The sequence below is a fragment of the Mycena indigotica genome (genome assembly GCF_014461135.1).
Source record: "Mycena indigotica strain 171206Taipei chromosome Unknown Mind.scaff0009, whole genome shotgun sequence".
Classification (NCBI taxonomy): domain Eukaryota; kingdom Fungi; phylum Basidiomycota; class Agaricomycetes; order Agaricales; family Mycenaceae; genus Mycena; species Mycena indigotica.
The window spans coordinates 3,007,947-3,023,706 of NW_023503008.1; the positions used below are offsets into that span (position 1 = coordinate 3,007,947).

Below are 15,760 nucleotides of genomic sequence, written 5' to 3' on the forward strand. Positions count from 1 at the left end.
GACTACAGAACACCTTTGGTGCTTGGTACATCGCTACTCCCAGTTTGTTCGATGGCTTGTCTAATGGCCAATGCAAGTGCCTTAAACGCTGATTCTGAGCGATGGTGGTCGTTTTCGCCGCGCAGGACGTCGACATGGAGCGTAACGCCAGCTGCAATGGCGAAGGAGTAGAAAATGTGTGGGATCATTTCAGTTGAGAGGTCTCCGATTTTCTCCCGTTTGAGGCCGAGGTCGGTGACGCAGTAAGGCCTGGAGCAGATGTCGATGACCGCTCTGGAAAGCGCCTGGTTAAGATTTTAACTGAGTTGGAGTATCTGTGGAGAGACAACAAGAAATGACCTCGTCTAGGGGAGCAAACCCCGTTCCGTATCGTCTTATGCCACGGACTTCACCCAGAGCCTCTTTGAATGCTGTGCCCAGTGCAATCGCGCTGTCCTGTGAAGACCCGTAGGTTTTATTGGTTTGGACTCGGTATGTTTGGGGAGAAGGGACATATCAGCAGTGTGGTGGTCGTCAATCCAAAGATCGCCTTGGCATTTCATGGTGAGCGACATGCCGCCATGTTTTGCCAGAGCAGTGTACATCTGGAATAGAAATGCATAAGGTGGAGACTGGGGTATTAGATAAGGCTTGCATGGTCCAGAAACCCGATTCCTGTGGAGACCTCGATGACCTGTTTGACGCCGGGGCCAGGGGCGCAGTCGAGGTCAAGAAAAACCTCAATCTTGGTCTCGTTTGTGTTGCGGGAAATGGTCGCTTGTCGAGGCATTGGTGGTGGGTGAGAAATGAGATCAAAACAGGTCACGACACCGAAAATGTCTTGTGCCGGGCTTTTTCGGCAGCGGGTCGGAGGGCGGGTATCTTCTGCTGCTGCTCCCTGGCGCGCGTATCGCTCACCGCAATGTCGACGGACATTCTTCAGCCTGTTTCGCAAGTCGCCGGCAAAGAAAGAAGAGCCCGTCCCTCTGTTGACGCAGGACAACCTTTTCCACCCGTTTTCCAAGTCGCCGTTCCCGATGTTGCAGTCGCGCGCCAACGTAATCAAGGGGCTCGCACCCTGCCCAGTCTGTACCGAATCACATGAGCTCGGCCATCCGCAGGCGGAACCAGAGCCACGAAACGTCGAGTTCGAATGTCCCGATTGTGGGTGGCCGACACATTGCTCGGAGGAGCATTGGAAGGAGGACAAGGAGCACGACAAGTACTGCAAACGGCTGAGGGAGGCAAACGAGGACGAACATGATCTGAGGAGTGGCCGGAGAATGGTCGAGTTTGAGCTCCCTGGTGCGCGACACGCGTTAAGTTTCCTATGTTTTTGTTCGCTCATTCCTCGCTAGGCCCCCAAGGCTACGAAGAGGCAATATCGTTTTCTAATTGGGACACGTTTTGGTATACTCGTGGTTTCATGTCCATGGACACGGAACGGTCGAGAAGACATGCGAGCAAGCTGCTCAGTTATCCAATTACTATCGGCGGCGCGTTACACCAATTCAGCCCATTGATGCTCAGCAACCAACGGTTGACACCAGAAGGGAGTCGCTCCATGGCTGGTAAGTTCTAGTCTACATCGTATTTTGAATCACATCCAAAAAAAAATCAGCCATCAGGTCGACTTTGCATCCACCAACTGGCACTCCCGAAACATCCGAAGCCCAAGTTGGAAAGCCACAAGTGCGCATATTTATTCTGGGGGCCCGTGCAGAGTCGTCGCTGCCTGTCCACGTTTGGGAACAACTATGTTTGCTCTTCCCTGCTGCCCAGCTACACATTTTCTTCATTGGACCGCAAGTTTCTTTGCCCAAAGACGAAGTTTCCAAACAGCCACAGCCTGAAGCCCAGCCAACAACGACAACAGCGAGCCCTGCTTCAGATGCCTCCGTTCCGGCCAAAGTCTCCCCAATCACCGAGCTCCAAAACCGGAAAGAGTACCTGCCAAATGTGTTCAAGCCACCTGCGCCAGTCGCTATCGACCGCGAGAAATACACCCGCAACGCGATCAGCCGCTACGGCGTCCCCTCGTACACCACACCCTACACCAAGGAGCTCACGGTCACGGGACTTCGCACAGACAACTACATCGATGTGCATCACCACTTCGCGGACACGCTCGACCCCTACAGCGACGCGTTCTTCTTCTTCTCGCCCGGCTTCGGATTCCCCTCCGAGCACTCCTTCGCAGAGGACGGCGTGACACCCCTTCTCCAAATCGCGTCACAGACCGAGTGGGGCCCCGTCCTGCCCGCGCTGCTCGAGAGCAAATGCCCGATATTCGTCACGGGATTCTCGCCCGCCGATGTCGAGCGCGATGTCCGGTCACTGAGCGAGGCGCCAGAGGTAGCAGGCAGGTTCGAATGGGTCGTCACACCTGGCCCAAATCCGTTTGGGAGTGAGAAGTGGGAGATTGCTGATTTTGACCCCCGCGTGATGATCAAGGCCAACTGGGGAATCTGGGCGATCAGAGGAAGGAGTAAGGATATTCAAGAGCGGAGTGCGTTTGAAGGGCTGTTACCGTGGGGGAGGTAAGGCATTTAAAAAGTACTAGACGAATATAATCTGCAGACCAAACCTACTGCTGTACAAACGGCCGCGGCAAACCGCAAATTTTACAAGGAAAAAATAGTTCTAAGGCACCGAGTACAGAATAAGTTACGACCAGAACAAACAGCGTTGTTCATCTGGAGGGTTAAGCTTCGAGCCCTTTGGACACTTGAAAGCAGCAGCAAACTCCGGTATATTCTGAGGGAGATAAATTGGAGCACCTCGGGTGGTAAAACAACATACCGATAACGTGCCCTCCACACGGAAAATATTGGGGGAATGTGGGTCCGTCCTAGCCACAAATCAGCACTGGCTCCTCATTTCTATTAGACAACTCACCTGACGCGTTGCACCAGGGCAGCAGTCTTCATGTTATTCCCCCAGATCCTTCCAAACGCGAGGAAGAACAGTTGCTCCCTGTAAACACAGTTAACCAACTAACCCTCTTAACCATCGACTTACCGGGTATAGTTTAGTCCAGGCAACAGATACTCGTTACCAGCCTTCTTCGACTCGTCGAACTGCGCCTTCCATGCCCGATATGCTTGAATTAGCCCCGAGTCACCGATATTCTCGCCAGATGTTCTAGAAAAAAACATTATATCAGGGCAGTTTGACGATAGAGAGAATGTACAAATTGCCCTAGAAGAGGTTAGACAATGCGAGGTATTGTAGACAAGTGCGTACGTTTACGTGGATTACGCCCCCTTTGCCGTCGTCCACGGTGTAGTCTGCAGAACAGTGATCAGGACACGGCCAACGCCCTAGCGCAAAAAAACTTGCTGGAATATTGGGTTTCGATGCACTCTTGCTTAACCTGGAACCCCGCATTGCTCTCCGGGGTCCACCAGTTCTCCAACTTCCCATCTTGATTATACAGCCGTCCCGCAGAATCAAAAGCGTGCTGGAAATGCAGTCTGACAGGGGTCGATGAAGTTGGGGGGAAATTAGCATACCGTAAGCTCGTGGGCTGCTACCTGACCAAATGCGCCATAGGATAGGTACAATGGCCTGACAGACAGGTCAATTCAGTGCCGCTTTCATTATTACCCTCATACCAGTCATGCGAGAAGAACGGTGGCTGGAGAATACCAGCAGGGAAGACGATTTCGTTCGATGGTGGGTTGAAATAGGCGTTGACCATGGACGGCCACATGAGCCATTCGTCTTCGTTCCGCCTTTGACCCACTTTTAGCCACATCTTGAACATGTCGCTACCTCTGCAGACTCGGGTCAGTCTCAGTAAGATTGTGACTATGCTTGAACATACGCGGCGTTGAGAATATTGTCGAAGTAGGTATCTTGGTCAATCTTCACAGTACTGTAGTACCTTAGGATTGACGACGGATCCCTGGTATTTGGCGAGATGGGGTAGCCAACTTTGATGCGTATAGCATCTGCCTTGCCCGCGGCTGCGTCGGCCGACTCCTTGTCCAGCCAGGGCACATTAGGAAGCGACGCCTTGAAAGCCTTAACGATATCTATAGCAGTTCATTTAGAGTGAAGAAACACCAGAAGCACATTAGCTCACCTTCGATGATCTTGGTGCCCTTCTCCCTCGAGTCTCCGCCGAAGGTGGCATTCACAAAGTACCGGCCAGCCGCAAAGCCAAGAGTCGATTCTACTTTGCCAACACAATATTCCGCACGGTCGCCAACAGCACCCTTTTTGATTCCGGTGAGGGTCTCCAACAGCGACCGCTGCGCTGCCCATGCCTCCGTTGACATACCCAGATTCGGCGAGAGGGCAAGCGCCGCACGAGCGACCAGATAAGCCTCAATCGTGTCATTGGAGGTAGAGCTTAACAGCTCCGAGACAGCGACTGGATAGGCGGGGTAGGTAACGATAATGTTCTCGGGGAAGGTACGTGGCGCAAATGTCGCAAAGTAGTCAGGGAAGCTGACTTGCGGAAGCGACTCGGTGAGGTTCTGCAATGGAACTCGGTTATATGTGAAGAACGGATCTTGATACGCGTCCCTGTGGCAAATAAATAAAACACGAGATATAACTGATAAAAAAAGTCCACTAACGCATCGAGGGTGACGTTTGCGAGCTTGGTCTCAAATGCAACAACATCTTCTGCGAGTTGACGCGCCTTTTCAGTGTTGTTGGTCTTGTCCTTGTCAGGCTCGTCATCAGGGTCCCACGGAGGCCAAGGCCATGAAGGCTTATAATAGTGAGCAACAAATGATATGTTTGCAAACAACGCACCCAAGCATCATTCTCCACCAAAGTCGGGGTGGGGGGTTTGTCTTCTTCATCCAAAAGCGTCTTGAAGAGTCGTTCGATGACGTTCTGATATATTGAGACGATATCGGGCTCGGCATAGTAATCCTTCGCTGGTAGACCCAAAGATGCTTGATCAAACCATGGTACCATGAAGTTGGGGTCAATGCCAGCGTCTCCTTCAATTTCGAAGGAGAAAAGCGCAGGAACACCTAGCAGGGTATGAGCATCTGACCGAGGAAAATTCATGGAGCGGACCTCGGGAGTGAAGAAAGGCTAAAGCGGGTGTAAGCCCGCTGAGGTCATCCTCAGAGCTAGTTTCAGAAATCTCAAAACCTTCGCCTCTGAACAACTTCTTGACAGTCTTTACAAATCGAAGCAATGGTTCAGTTCCAATCTCATCCAGCCTGTTCTCGTTCAGACATGAGTTGTAGAAACTGCGAAGTTTATGAAGCAGTTGCTCGTCCGCCGAAGTGGTGAACGATGAGGTTGCAGAGGGTGTTTCAAGGAAATGTTGCACCACACGTTTGTTGTCGATGGAGAGAGCTTCAAATTGACCGAAAGAGCCCTTGTCGGCTGGCAATGGGTGCGAAGCAATCCAACCTCCGTCTGTGATATAGTTTGAGTACAATGGCCATTGCCGACGACTTTCACTCACTGGCGAATTCGAAAAAGTTCTCGCAGGGGTCCTTGGAGACATCGAGAGATGATAAAATGCTAGCCGAAAGCTTGATGCATTCGGGAGTGATACAGACTTCCTACAACACAAGTTAATGAACAGTGAAGTCAGGGAAGCACCGCGACATACCTCGGCTGGACTGCCGGTTGGGCCAGGAGGCTTCGCGGTCGTAGTCACTATCGCCGTTTGGGTAACGGTGACCGTTGGTCTTGGTCCGTCTTCTCGTTCACGCTGTTTGAGCTTGGTATATTCTCCGGCAAAAAGGCCGATAAAGACCTAATGGCACACATTAGCGTTGCACTTTCTAGCAGTATGAGACTCACGGCGCTAAGTAGTAGGAGAACGAGTGCGACAACGAGAAGGATTTGAGTTAATGGAGTCAACGGTTCTTGAGCGATTGAGTTCAGTCGCTCGAGTAGGGTAGGCTCTTCTTCTTCTTGGGTGCTGCCTACGTCGTCATCGTCATCTCGCAGTAATGGGGCTGCCTCTGGCGAAAGTTGAAAATTCGGGAATCAAGCGAATAACGGGTATGTCTCACCCTCGTCGGTCGAGCGGCGTGGGGCACGCTCAGACATTGCGGTCAACTTAACGTGTGCACGCCCTTAAATAGAGCCTCGAGGAGAAGGCGAGCTGAGTATAAGCTGACAATGTTGAGTGTCACCAAAAGCAATGTTGTTACATCATTCGAGAGACCAACGAAGTAAGAAAAGTAAGTGTACAGATTTGGCGGAATAATATTTCCAGCTTTTGTGTGAATGCTACAATAAATACCGAAACTAGACTAGTCGGTAAGGTAGGTAGGTATGAATATAGACAGTGTAGATACAGGAAAAGGTATAAGAAAGTACAAACCAAGGTCTTGTTTAAGCTAGTTCGAGGAGAACGAGTTCGTCTGGGGTTGGAAGAGGCAGAGGAATAGCTGCGGGAGATAAAGTAATGGGAGAGATCGGGCTCGGGGATGCCAGGATATGACGACTGAATGGATTGCGTGTGTGCGTGCGGGAAATGGGAGAGGCTAGAATATTTTAGTTGAGCAAGCCGACATATGGAGCAGAGAAAAGGCGACTAACAAAGCACACTCGAAGTGAACCAACGAACGGGGAGTGTGTTGGTGTCCGCTTCATCCTCGTTATCGGGAGTGTGCATATTACGACTGGGTTGTGTGGAACGCGACGCTTCAAGTTCCTCCATAATCAAGTCATTCTTCAGGAAACCACGTCCCTTGAACGAGTAAGAGCGTTCATGCTGGAAAGTTGGAAGTGACACAGCACCCGCACGGCGAGTGAATAGCACAGGAGATGTGGGTGGGAAGAAAGATGGACGGAGTATGGACAGGAATTCTTCCAACGCTTCAGAAGGGAGAGGCGAACTATAGAATGTGACAGATGAGATGAGTTGCAAGACACCGCCAACCAACGACATACCGGGGAGAAGACCGCTGTGAGGGTGCGATTTCTTCTAACCCACTAATTTCGACGGTCTCGTCGCTAACTTTGGCACGTTCAACGTGGTCTGGCCCACTCAGGATGCGGTTTCGAGTAGTCAGAAGATTGGATAGGCGAACTGGACGGGGAGCAACGAGAACGGGATTGTCGAGCATGTTACAGGCGGCTAACAACGTTGAGTGTCGAAGGAGATGAAGGTAAGAGAAGAAGTGATTGACGGTTGGTCACAGTGACAATCGGCAGGTCGGAACCACTTCCGACGCCTCCAATATCGTCGTTTGCATGGCTCATATCGCGCAACTTCGGACCTCCTTTACGGAAAGTGAATTCTGGCCTGATATCGTCAATCATGCTTCCAAGTCATCGAACTTTCCCTCGAACGATCCCTTGCTCTATTTCAGCTCCCTCTCTTCATGAACCACCATTGACGTCTCCTAATGCCCACCGACGCAACCCCCCTGCTCGAGTCCCAACAGCAGCGCGTTCAAGTCCCTCTCCCAACCGCCCAGCTCTTTGCCCTCTGGGTTTCACGTCTCACAGATCCAATTTCTTATACGCAGGTTGGCATCTTTCCTGCCCTTCTAAACCTCTCTAAACTCAACACAGATCTTCCCTTATATCAACCAGTTCCTCCTAGTGTTGCATGTTACTGAAGATATTTCGAAAGTCGGTTTCTATTCTGGCCTGGTGGTTAGTTGTCTCCTTCCTCCCTGCTGCTGTCAAGGCCAACAAATATCAGGAATCCACCTTCGCGGTCACTCAGACTTTGAGCACGTATTCTTGGGCCCGCCTGTCAGATGTCGTTGGACGCCGGCCAATCATTCTGTTTGGCGCTAGTGGGCTGGCTGTAGTCACCATCTTGTTGGGCTTTTGCACGTCCCTCACACAGATCATAATTGTCCGGGCCGTCGGTATGGGCTACTCACATTTGCCACCTTCACATCCAACTCAATTGTGTTTAGCCGGTTTCTTGGCAGGAAATCTAGCTGTTTTCCACGCGATTCTCGCCGAAATGTGTGTCAGTTGATTCACCTGAGAGAGACATCCATTGACGCTACGATAGAACGCATGAATCGAATCAAGCAGTGGCATATCCTATCTACTCCTCCAGCTGGCCGCTTGGTGCAGTAATCGGTCCGCTCATAGGTGGATCGTTGAGCAATCTTGGCACTAAATACCCGAATATTTGGGGCTACGATTTCGTGCTGGCCCACCCTTATTTCATGCCGAATTTCGTGTGTACCGTTCTGGTTCTCTTGGGACTGTCTCTCGCATATGTGTTCTTAGAAGAGGTGCAGTTTTTTGTCAACAGTTGAACTTTGCCCGGCTGACCCTTGGACAGACGCTCCCCAAGCAAACGTCCCGGCAGTTTTAATCGGGCCGAAATCGTTCAATCCACGCCGTACGGAGTCAGAAATCTGCTAGCCAACCCCAAAATGCGCGCAGTCACAGCTTCTTCATTTATGCTAGGTACCGTAATCTTGGCCGTCTACTTTCCCTGCTCATTTGACCTCCAAAGCCTTCGTTGGGGCGGCTTTCGATGTGGTCTTCGTGCTATTCTGCTACACTCCGATCCAGCAGGGTGGTTTATCATTTTCGGTACCGTCGATTCATCTACAACAACTATCGGATTAGAGGCTCATCATTTCTTCGTAGGTCGACAAGATCGGTCTAGCGCTTGCACTAAGCGGATGCATCCTCGTCGTTTTCCAGCTAATCTTCATGCCGATGCTGCTGCGCCGAATCAAAGCCGCCAATCTCTACAATTACTGCATTCGAATGTGGCCCCTTACATTCCTACTGATGCCGTCCCTCAACTTGATACTGCGACGAGGCTATAATCCAGAAATCGACGACCCCGCCACAAACATCCTCCTTTGGCTTTCGATGACTTTCTTGCTTGTCTGCTCTCGTATAGCAGCTCTGGCCTACGGGTGTGTGGCAAGTTGTTTTTTTGTCAATTACTCAGTGTACTTCAGGACCCAAATGATCTTGGTCAAAGATATTGCGCCCACGACAGCTCTTGGGGAAGCTAACGGACTAGTGCAAGTCGCAATGGGGGCTGCTCGCTGTTTCAGTCCCGCATTTATTAGGTCTGTTTCATATGGATCTTCCCGGTTGGACCGACCAACTAACCTTTCGTTAGTTCGATCTTCGCCCTCTCGATAGACAACAACGTCTTAGGCGGCTATCCTATTTGGGTGGCGGTTATGCTGGTTGTTTGTCTTGGCAGCTGCTACTTGTCTGAGCAGCTGATTGAAATGAAGGGGGCGGACAAAGAAAGCTGAACATTCGCTCCACATAGCACATTTGCATATTTCAATCTATGGCCTCCATGGGGACTCTGCTTGCCCTCCAACACCCGCTGTAAGAAATACGGCACTCCCGTTCTCGTGGATATAGAAGCAATCCTCCAATCTGACGCCGACCTAGCAGAAATGCGAGTCAGAATCGGCCGATACACTACCATATGTCGCGCTAAAACCCACCTTTCCAACGACGTAGTAGCCGGGCTCGTCGCTAAAGGAGTGTCCAGTTTCCAGGACAGTGAGACTACCTCCATTAAGATATGGGTCTTCATGGACCTCTAATCCGATCCCTAGCGAGAGCAATAAGGAATCACCGGTAGGAAGAAGACGGGAGACAAACCATGGCCTAGACGGTGTGTGAAGTACTTGGTATTATTCAACGACTTCCGTGCAGCACTATCAACCTCTTTGGCGACGACCCCTGCGCGCGCAGTTTGGATTGCTGATGTTTGTGCGTCCCTCACACTGTACCATATAGCTAAATGATCCGCCGGAATTTCGGATCCTGAAATCGCGACCGTCTGGCTAGATATGAGCACACACTTTAGCACGACAAACAACACTGACCCGCGTAACGTCGCTGGAGTAGCCATGCAGGTTTGCCGTGCAATCAAAGAGCGCGAAATCATTCCTCCCTAGTGTCTTGTCTGTGCCTGCGCCATGGGGAAGAGCGGCATTCTCTGAAGTTCAACAACTCGAAAGTCACTTGCCCATACTAATCGATGATGAGAGCGGTACTCACCTCCAAATAGCGTTAAACATCCTCCACTCCTCAGTCCAGCGGCTGCTAATGCCTCCCGCATCATTGCGCTGGCTGCAGATTCACGAATTCCAAAATATAGTTTCTCTCGAACAGCTCGGATAGAGAGCACCGTAGCCTGATGTCGATTGAGGTAGGGCAGAAAACGACAAAAAACTACAAGAGTCTTACCTCGTTGGCACATTTGAGAAGTTCAATCTCGGAGGGAGATTTGCGCTCCCGAATGCGTTGGATCTCGTATGGTGCAGAGGCAACAGGATCCGGATGAGCTTTTCTGAGGCCGTCAACGATGAATGTCCTCATATGGCCGTCGACAAACACGGCTCCAACAGAGTTTGGTAGAGCCGAGAGAGCATGGTCATATGGATTGGCATCTTCAGCCCACTCATAAAAATTGACAGCTGAATTTGGGAATGAAAAATGAAGCTTTGTCGAATAACTCGGCTTACCATTTGACGCAATGGGCAATAGCTTTGCGCGATCAATCTCGAAGGCAGGAGTCAGAATCGATATTTTGGCTTGAATATCGTCTCCAGATTGTTCGGGGGTGATAATGAGGAGCAAGGGACGCTCGCTGAGATACCAGTTGGCGTTTGAGATGCTGACGGACTTGTTCTATACTCCAGCTGCCACTGTGCATTACGACTCACTCACTTGGCGTAATATTCAGCACTTGCACCAGGTTCAGTTATGTATGCTGCGGCCTTCAAATCGACCAGGGTTCGGGCAAGTGTCGTTTGGCGCGCCTGGGAAACTTTTAGTCACAATGCTCGTCAATCTTGGGGCGCTGACTTGGAATTCTTCAAGAGATATCGAGGAGAGATGCCCACAGTGAGAAATGATAGCCTTGGGGGCCGAGAAGGAGTGGCGGAAGGATCCTAATGAGTACCATAGCATACATGCGAAAAGGACAATTGGCACGGTCGTCTGCGATAAGGTGAGTTTGTGGATGGCTGGGAAGTTTACTCACCATATAAGAGCGTCGCTGAAGCGTATATCGAGGGCTTGGGGGCGCATCTTTGGACGGGTACATTGAAGTGGGACTGCAACCATAGATAGACGCGTCAACTTGAACTTTGGTCGGCGCTGGTCGGCGTGATCGGACCGCTGTGGCGCTTTTGCTTTGAACCACCATGACAGAAGAGATTGACACAGATTCGCTCGTTGCCATCGTTCGCGCCATGTCTTCTTCGAGCCTGCCAGAGGAACAAGTTTTGGATGCCCTAGCCATTTGTAATGGAGACCCCACTGCCGCTGCTCAGCATCTTACCAAGAAACGGAAACGCGCCGGTTTGGATGGCTGGTTGAAGCCGGGAACGGTGACCACCTCCCAAAAGCGCAAAGCTGAGCTACCTGTTCCTCCAATCGCGTCCACCTTGCGTCATTCCTCCCGACCTCCATCTTCCAAGTCTAGCGCCAGCCCCAAGCCCGCCGTTGACCTGATGTCTGTTCTTCAACAAGCACCGGAAATGCACAAAAGCGTGCTAAAACTCCCTCCTTTACTTTTATCCAGCCCGGCAATGGTGGCAAAACATATTCCTTGTGTTACTCTGCATCCTTCGGTCTTGCCGCAAGAACTTGCTTGTCGCCTGTTTTATACGATGATTGACCATGCTCGTGATCATAATTGGAGCCGTAACAAATGGTGGTTATTCGATAGGGTGGTCGAGTCACCCCATCGAACTAATTTCTTTGCGAGAAGGACGAATGGGCTGGACGACAATCATCAGTGGCAAGAGGCAGCACAATACTGGCAAGTTTCCGATCCTGTTCAATCCCTACACTACTTGAATTCGTCAGGTACAACGGACGAAAAACGGATCCACCGCCCAGATTCCCTACAGAAATGGAGGAGGCCTGCTGTGTTATAGAGCGTGTTGTCAATGACGAGCTTCGAAAGCGGCCTCGGTTCCCCCTTGAATGGGCGGGCAGCTCAAAGGACGATCCAGGTTGGAGAGCAAATGTTGCTGCATCTAATTGTTACGATGGAGGAAAAGAAGGAGTTGGTTTTCATACTGACCAGCTGACATATCTCGGTCCTTACACCACCATAGGTACATCCTTTCAGTTTGTCTGCTTACACTTTCGCTGACATTCAAAAGCATCTCTTAGTCTTGGTTTGTCTCTAAATCAGAACACAATTCCAGACGTTACACTCAGGCAGGAACCTCCCGACGATTTCGACTGAGAGAAATCATTCCAAACGCTGAAGCTGAATCGCGACATGCTCGAACGTTTAATATTCCTGTCACCCACAACTCTGTACGTGTCCTTTCTACTCATTCAAAATCCTTGTCTCAATACGGACTCAGTTGACCATAATGCACGCTAGCTGCCAGGAAAAATTCAAACATTGTGTCCCTCAAGAGAATGCCATTGACGCCTTCCGACCACCACTTCCACGCTTTCCGGGCGGCCCAGTTGAACCTTCTAATATTCGTATCAACATCACCTTCCGATTTTATCGACCAGATTTCCGACCCGACAGGTATAGTAATAAGGAACTCGATCGAGGTTAACACTGATCTGAGTTCCCAGTATACCCCGTTGTAAATGCGACATTCCGATGATACTTCGACCTGACATGAAGAACCATGTCGATGGTATCACAGACAAGTATTGGTGGGCTTGCTCTGGCGGCGCACAAAACGATGGCAAAACTTGTAGCCTTTGGCAACTGTTTGATATGTCAAAGGAAGGTAGGGGTCCGGTTGTAGCTGATGCCCAAGGCCCTTGAAGCTTTCAAAAGTGGGCCACTAGACGATTGATCAGAAGTCTTCGCCTTTACACTTAAAGTACAACGTCTGAACAATAGGATTTCATTCGTGTTCATGGTTAGATTGTGTGTGTGGCCACGAACTTGCGATTTGCTTACATCACCGCGGTGACCTGTAACCGGATCAGACGATCCTCATGACCGATTTTTGCACAGTGATTTTCACGCTCAACTTCCAACTTGAACGTCGCCTCCTTCCACATCATGGCCAAATTCCTTGCTCAGGACGCGTTGCTGCCGCTGCCGGCTCAGCTCCCATATGACAAACAGTCAGTCCCAGTAGCTGGCACTAAACGCCCTGGACAATCTGGTATGCTGTTGTGTCGCGCGGTACTACCGGCTAATCATCGTTTTTTGGCCAGCTCACTATGTCAATGGTGCGCTCACCGCCTCTTTCTCGGCTTCTCTTACGCACGCTTAGGCATGTGGGGCCTGCTTGACCCCACAAAGTACAGCATCAAAGTGCTTCCTGACGTTTTCGAAAGCGGTCTGTCTAAGGGAAAGGACCGAGCGTTCCTCGGTTATCGTCCTGTTGTCTCCAAGGAACCCCTCAAGTTCGGCCCCTACCAATGGCACACATATGGCCAGGTCGACACTCGCCGCAGACACATCGGGAGTGCACTCGTCCACCTCTTCAAGAACGGTACTCTTGGCGGTGGTGACCTTGAAACGGTTGGCATTTGGTCACTCAACAGGCCAGGTACGTGCTCGTCTATCCATTCCCGGAGATGGTTAACGCACCATAGAATGGCAAATGGTCGACATTGCGCTTCACAGTTACAAAAAAGTTGGTGTCACTTTGTACGATACCCTGGGAAAGGATTCAGTCCGTAAGCAACAACTTCTCGTCGATTTGTTTTCACATCTGACTCTACGTCTTCAGAATACATGTAACTCTTTTCTGATAGCCCGAAGTACCCGCTTACACTCCTTAGCATCAACCACTCTCATTTGTCAATCGTCTTTGCGACCATTGACCATGTTTCGCATCTACTCAAGCTAGCGAAAGAGACCCCGTGCCTGAAGATGATTGTTAGCCTTGACCCCCTAACCCCAGAAACCAGCCAAGTCTTTTCGGAGTGGGGCCAGACACACAACATCGTGGTCATGGATATCTTCCAACGTGAGTTCACATTCCACCGTGAGTCTTTCGCTTATCCTAGCTAGTCGAGGCATTGGGCAAGGCAAACCTAATTGAACCCATCCGTCCCGCTATCAGCGATGTCGCATTCCTTTGCTATACTTCCGTATGTGAAGGGTTTTGAAGCCTCGCTTTCCATCTAACCTGTACGCAGGGTACTACTAGTACTCCCAAGGGTGAGGTCTTTCTCAAGGTCACTTAGGAAATTAACGCGGATAGGTGTCGTATTAACCCATGGTGAATTTGCGAGCGCTGTGGTGACCAACCTTCTTGGTCTCGAGCTCTCCCCGGAGGGTTCATTGATTTCATATCTCCCTTTGGCCCATATTTACGAGGTATGCTGTGAGGTTTATTGGTTTTCTGATATTGACTGGACTTGAAGCGCAATAACGAAATGGGCTGTATCGCGATCGGCGGGAAGATCGGTTTCTTCACTGGCGACCCATTGCGCTTAATCGAGGACTGTCAAGCTCTCCAGCCCGAGTTTTTCCCTGGTGTTCCTCGAGTTCTCAATCGGGTCTACCAAGCTGCCATGGCCGCTGCCGACGTTCCAGGTCTCAAGGGAGACCTCTTCCGCAAAGCATACGCAGCAAAGATTCAAAAATTCCACGCCACCGGAGATAACACCCATTTCTTCTGGGACAAGATAGTCTTCCGAAAGGTATGCGTGTTCTTCCGCTTGACATTAGGCTAAATCGCGGCTAGCTTCGCAGTGTGATTGGAGGCAAGGTGCGCCTGATTGGAACTGGTTCAGCTCCGATCAGTGGCGATGTTATCGACTTTTTGAATGTTGCGTTCTCTGCCTACGTCAGTGAAGGTGTGTGTATTACCTTTTAGTTGAGTATAGTCACTGATGTTCTTGAAAGGGTAATTTGTTGCATGTCTCCGCATATTTTCTGTTGTCTGACTGTTTCTCCAGTTGGGGTATGACAGAAACCGGTGGATCCGGGACTAAGACTTGGCCTGGTGATTCCACCGCGGCAGGCACTGTTGGCCCACCGCAGTCCGTTTGCCTGCTCAAGCTGGTGGACGTGCCAGCCATGGGATACTCTGCTGAAGACAAACCTAACCCGAGGGGCGAGCTTTGCATGCGTGGCACAAACGTTATGACCACCTACTTCAAAGGTCAGCAGGCCAGACTATATCCCTGCGCTCCTTTTATTGTAGCGTAGATGAAACGAACACCAAGGCTGCGATTGACGAAGAAGGGTGGCTCCACACTGGCGATGTCGCTGAAGTCGACCACTGCGGTCGGTTCAAGATTATCGACCGTGTCAAGGTGTGTGCTCACTTTCCTCCTTTGTCCCCGTCATTGGGTCACTGTGTCGCAGAACATCATGAAACTTGCTCAAGGCGAATATGTGGCTCTTGAAAAGATCGAAAACACCTACAGCGGGGTCCCGCTGATCCAGCAACTCTACGTCCATGGCGACGGGCTGCAGTCTTTCCTGATTGGCGTTGTTGTACCCGATCCCGTCCAACTGGCCAATGTTGTGTCGGGCATATATAAGAAGAAGGTGACAGCAGAAGCAACCGCAGAGCTCAAAGCCGCTTGTGGGGACGAACGTGTGGTGCGACACATTATGACTATCCTGGAAGCCGAAAGCGAGAAGAACAAGCTCAGAGGGTGCGTCTACCAAGTTCAGATAGGTTTTTTTTTGACGTTGCTGACTTGTTTTTTTTTTGTAGATTTGAAAAGATTAAACGCATCCACGTCTCGTTGGATCCGTTCACCATCGAGGATGGTACCCTGACACCCACATTCAAGTTACGTCGGAAAGATGCGTACAACAAATTCAAGACGGAGCTCGATGCGTTGTACGCGCTGGGAGAACCCAAAGGGAAACTTTGAAGGTTAACTTAGCGGGGAATACGAGACGCATAAT

At 50.6% G+C, this 15,760-nt stretch overlaps 8 protein-coding genes across 8 annotated transcripts; 4 read left to right on the plus strand and 4 right to left on the minus strand.

Moving 5' to 3' along the window:
* Positions 1-2: 2 nt before the first annotated feature.
* Positions 3-769, minus strand: MIND_01071400 (putative HIS3-imidazoleglycerol-phosphate dehydratase; the record flags this gene model as incomplete). The annotated part of the gene is made up of 4 exons (XM_037367290.1): positions 3-284; positions 340-430; positions 493-584; positions 635-769. The coding sequence occupies 4 exons, from the start codon at positions 767-769 to the stop codon at positions 3-5; spliced, it is 600 nt and encodes a 199-aa protein (XP_037216684.1).
* Positions 770-815: 46 nt separating this feature from the next.
* MIND_01071500 (zf-Mss51 domain-containing protein) lies at positions 816-2,523 on the plus strand (the record flags this gene model as incomplete). The annotated part of the gene is made up of 3 exons (XM_037367291.1): positions 816-1,284; positions 1,338-1,550; positions 1,601-2,523. The coding sequence occupies 3 exons, from the start codon at positions 816-818 to the stop codon at positions 2,521-2,523; spliced, it is 1,605 nt and encodes a 534-aa protein (XP_037216685.1).
* Positions 2,524-2,646: 123 nt separating this feature from the next.
* Positions 2,647-6,018, minus strand: MIND_01071600 (Endothelin-converting enzyme 1; the record flags this gene model as incomplete). Its single annotated transcript, XM_037367292.1, has 18 exons — positions 2,647-2,736; positions 2,782-2,830; positions 2,878-2,955; positions 3,001-3,123; positions 3,173-3,180; positions 3,226-3,355; positions 3,399-3,442; positions 3,495-3,549; positions 3,597-3,758; positions 3,809-4,019; positions 4,070-4,515; positions 4,569-4,705; positions 4,750-4,976; positions 5,023-5,373; positions 5,423-5,522; positions 5,573-5,719; positions 5,767-5,930; positions 5,982-6,018. The coding sequence occupies 18 exons, from the start codon at positions 6,016-6,018 to the stop codon at positions 2,647-2,649; spliced, it is 2,559 nt and encodes an 852-aa protein (XP_037216686.1).
* Positions 6,019-6,306: 288 nt separating this feature from the next.
* Positions 6,307-7,043, minus strand: MIND_01071700 (uncharacterized protein; the record flags this gene model as incomplete). Its single annotated transcript, XM_037367293.1, has 3 exons — positions 6,307-6,458; positions 6,514-6,812; positions 6,868-7,043. The coding sequence occupies 3 exons, from the start codon at positions 7,041-7,043 to the stop codon at positions 6,307-6,309; spliced, it is 627 nt and encodes a 208-aa protein (XP_037216687.1).
* Positions 7,044-7,325: 282 nt separating this feature from the next.
* On the plus strand, positions 7,326-9,176 carry MIND_01071800 (MFS domain-containing protein; the record flags this gene model as incomplete). The annotated part of the gene is made up of 10 exons (XM_037367294.1): positions 7,326-7,448; positions 7,495-7,578; positions 7,628-7,799; positions 7,851-7,902; positions 7,952-8,185; positions 8,231-8,358; positions 8,408-8,487; positions 8,545-8,822; positions 8,868-8,981; positions 9,035-9,176. 10 exons carry the CDS (start codon positions 7,326-7,328, stop codon positions 9,174-9,176), a joined length of 1,407 nt encoding a protein of 468 aa, XP_037216688.1.
* A 36-nt stretch (positions 9,177-9,212) lies between these two features.
* Positions 9,213-10,999, minus strand: MIND_01071900 (Peptidase-M24 domain-containing protein; the record flags this gene model as incomplete). The annotated part of the gene is made up of 10 exons (XM_037367295.1): positions 10,928-10,999; positions 10,750-10,884; positions 10,612-10,703; positions 10,407-10,558; positions 10,129-10,358; positions 9,940-10,075; positions 9,765-9,877; positions 9,538-9,718; positions 9,378-9,487; positions 9,213-9,317 (listed from the first exon to the last, which is right to left on the minus strand). Exons 1-10 carry the CDS (start codon positions 10,988-10,990, stop codon positions 9,213-9,215), a joined length of 1,317 nt encoding a protein of 438 aa, XP_037216689.1. The 5' UTR covers positions 10,991-10,999.
* A 91-nt stretch (positions 11,000-11,090) lies between these two features.
* On the plus strand, positions 11,091-12,694 carry MIND_01072000 (GRF zinc finger family protein; the record flags this gene model as incomplete). The annotated part of the gene is made up of 6 exons (XM_037367296.1): positions 11,091-11,757; positions 11,802-11,959; positions 12,012-12,074; positions 12,118-12,219; positions 12,270-12,445; positions 12,496-12,694. The coding sequence occupies 6 exons, from the start codon at positions 11,091-11,093 to the stop codon at positions 12,692-12,694; spliced, it is 1,365 nt and encodes a 454-aa protein (XP_037216690.1).
* A 243-nt stretch (positions 12,695-12,937) lies between these two features.
* MIND_01072100 (Long chain acyl-CoA synthetase 7, peroxisomal) lies at positions 12,938-15,726 on the plus strand (the record flags this gene model as incomplete). Its single annotated transcript, XM_037367297.1, has 15 exons — positions 12,938-13,043; positions 13,096-13,110; positions 13,155-13,433; positions 13,480-13,563; positions 13,617-13,623; positions 13,669-13,856; positions 13,901-13,980; positions 14,029-14,050; positions 14,094-14,209; positions 14,257-14,535; positions 14,580-14,693; positions 14,741-14,999; positions 15,047-15,153; positions 15,206-15,501; positions 15,564-15,726. The coding sequence occupies 15 exons, from the start codon at positions 12,938-12,940 to the stop codon at positions 15,724-15,726; spliced, it is 2,115 nt and encodes a 704-aa protein (XP_037216691.1).
* Positions 15,727-15,760: the final 34 nt, after the last annotated feature.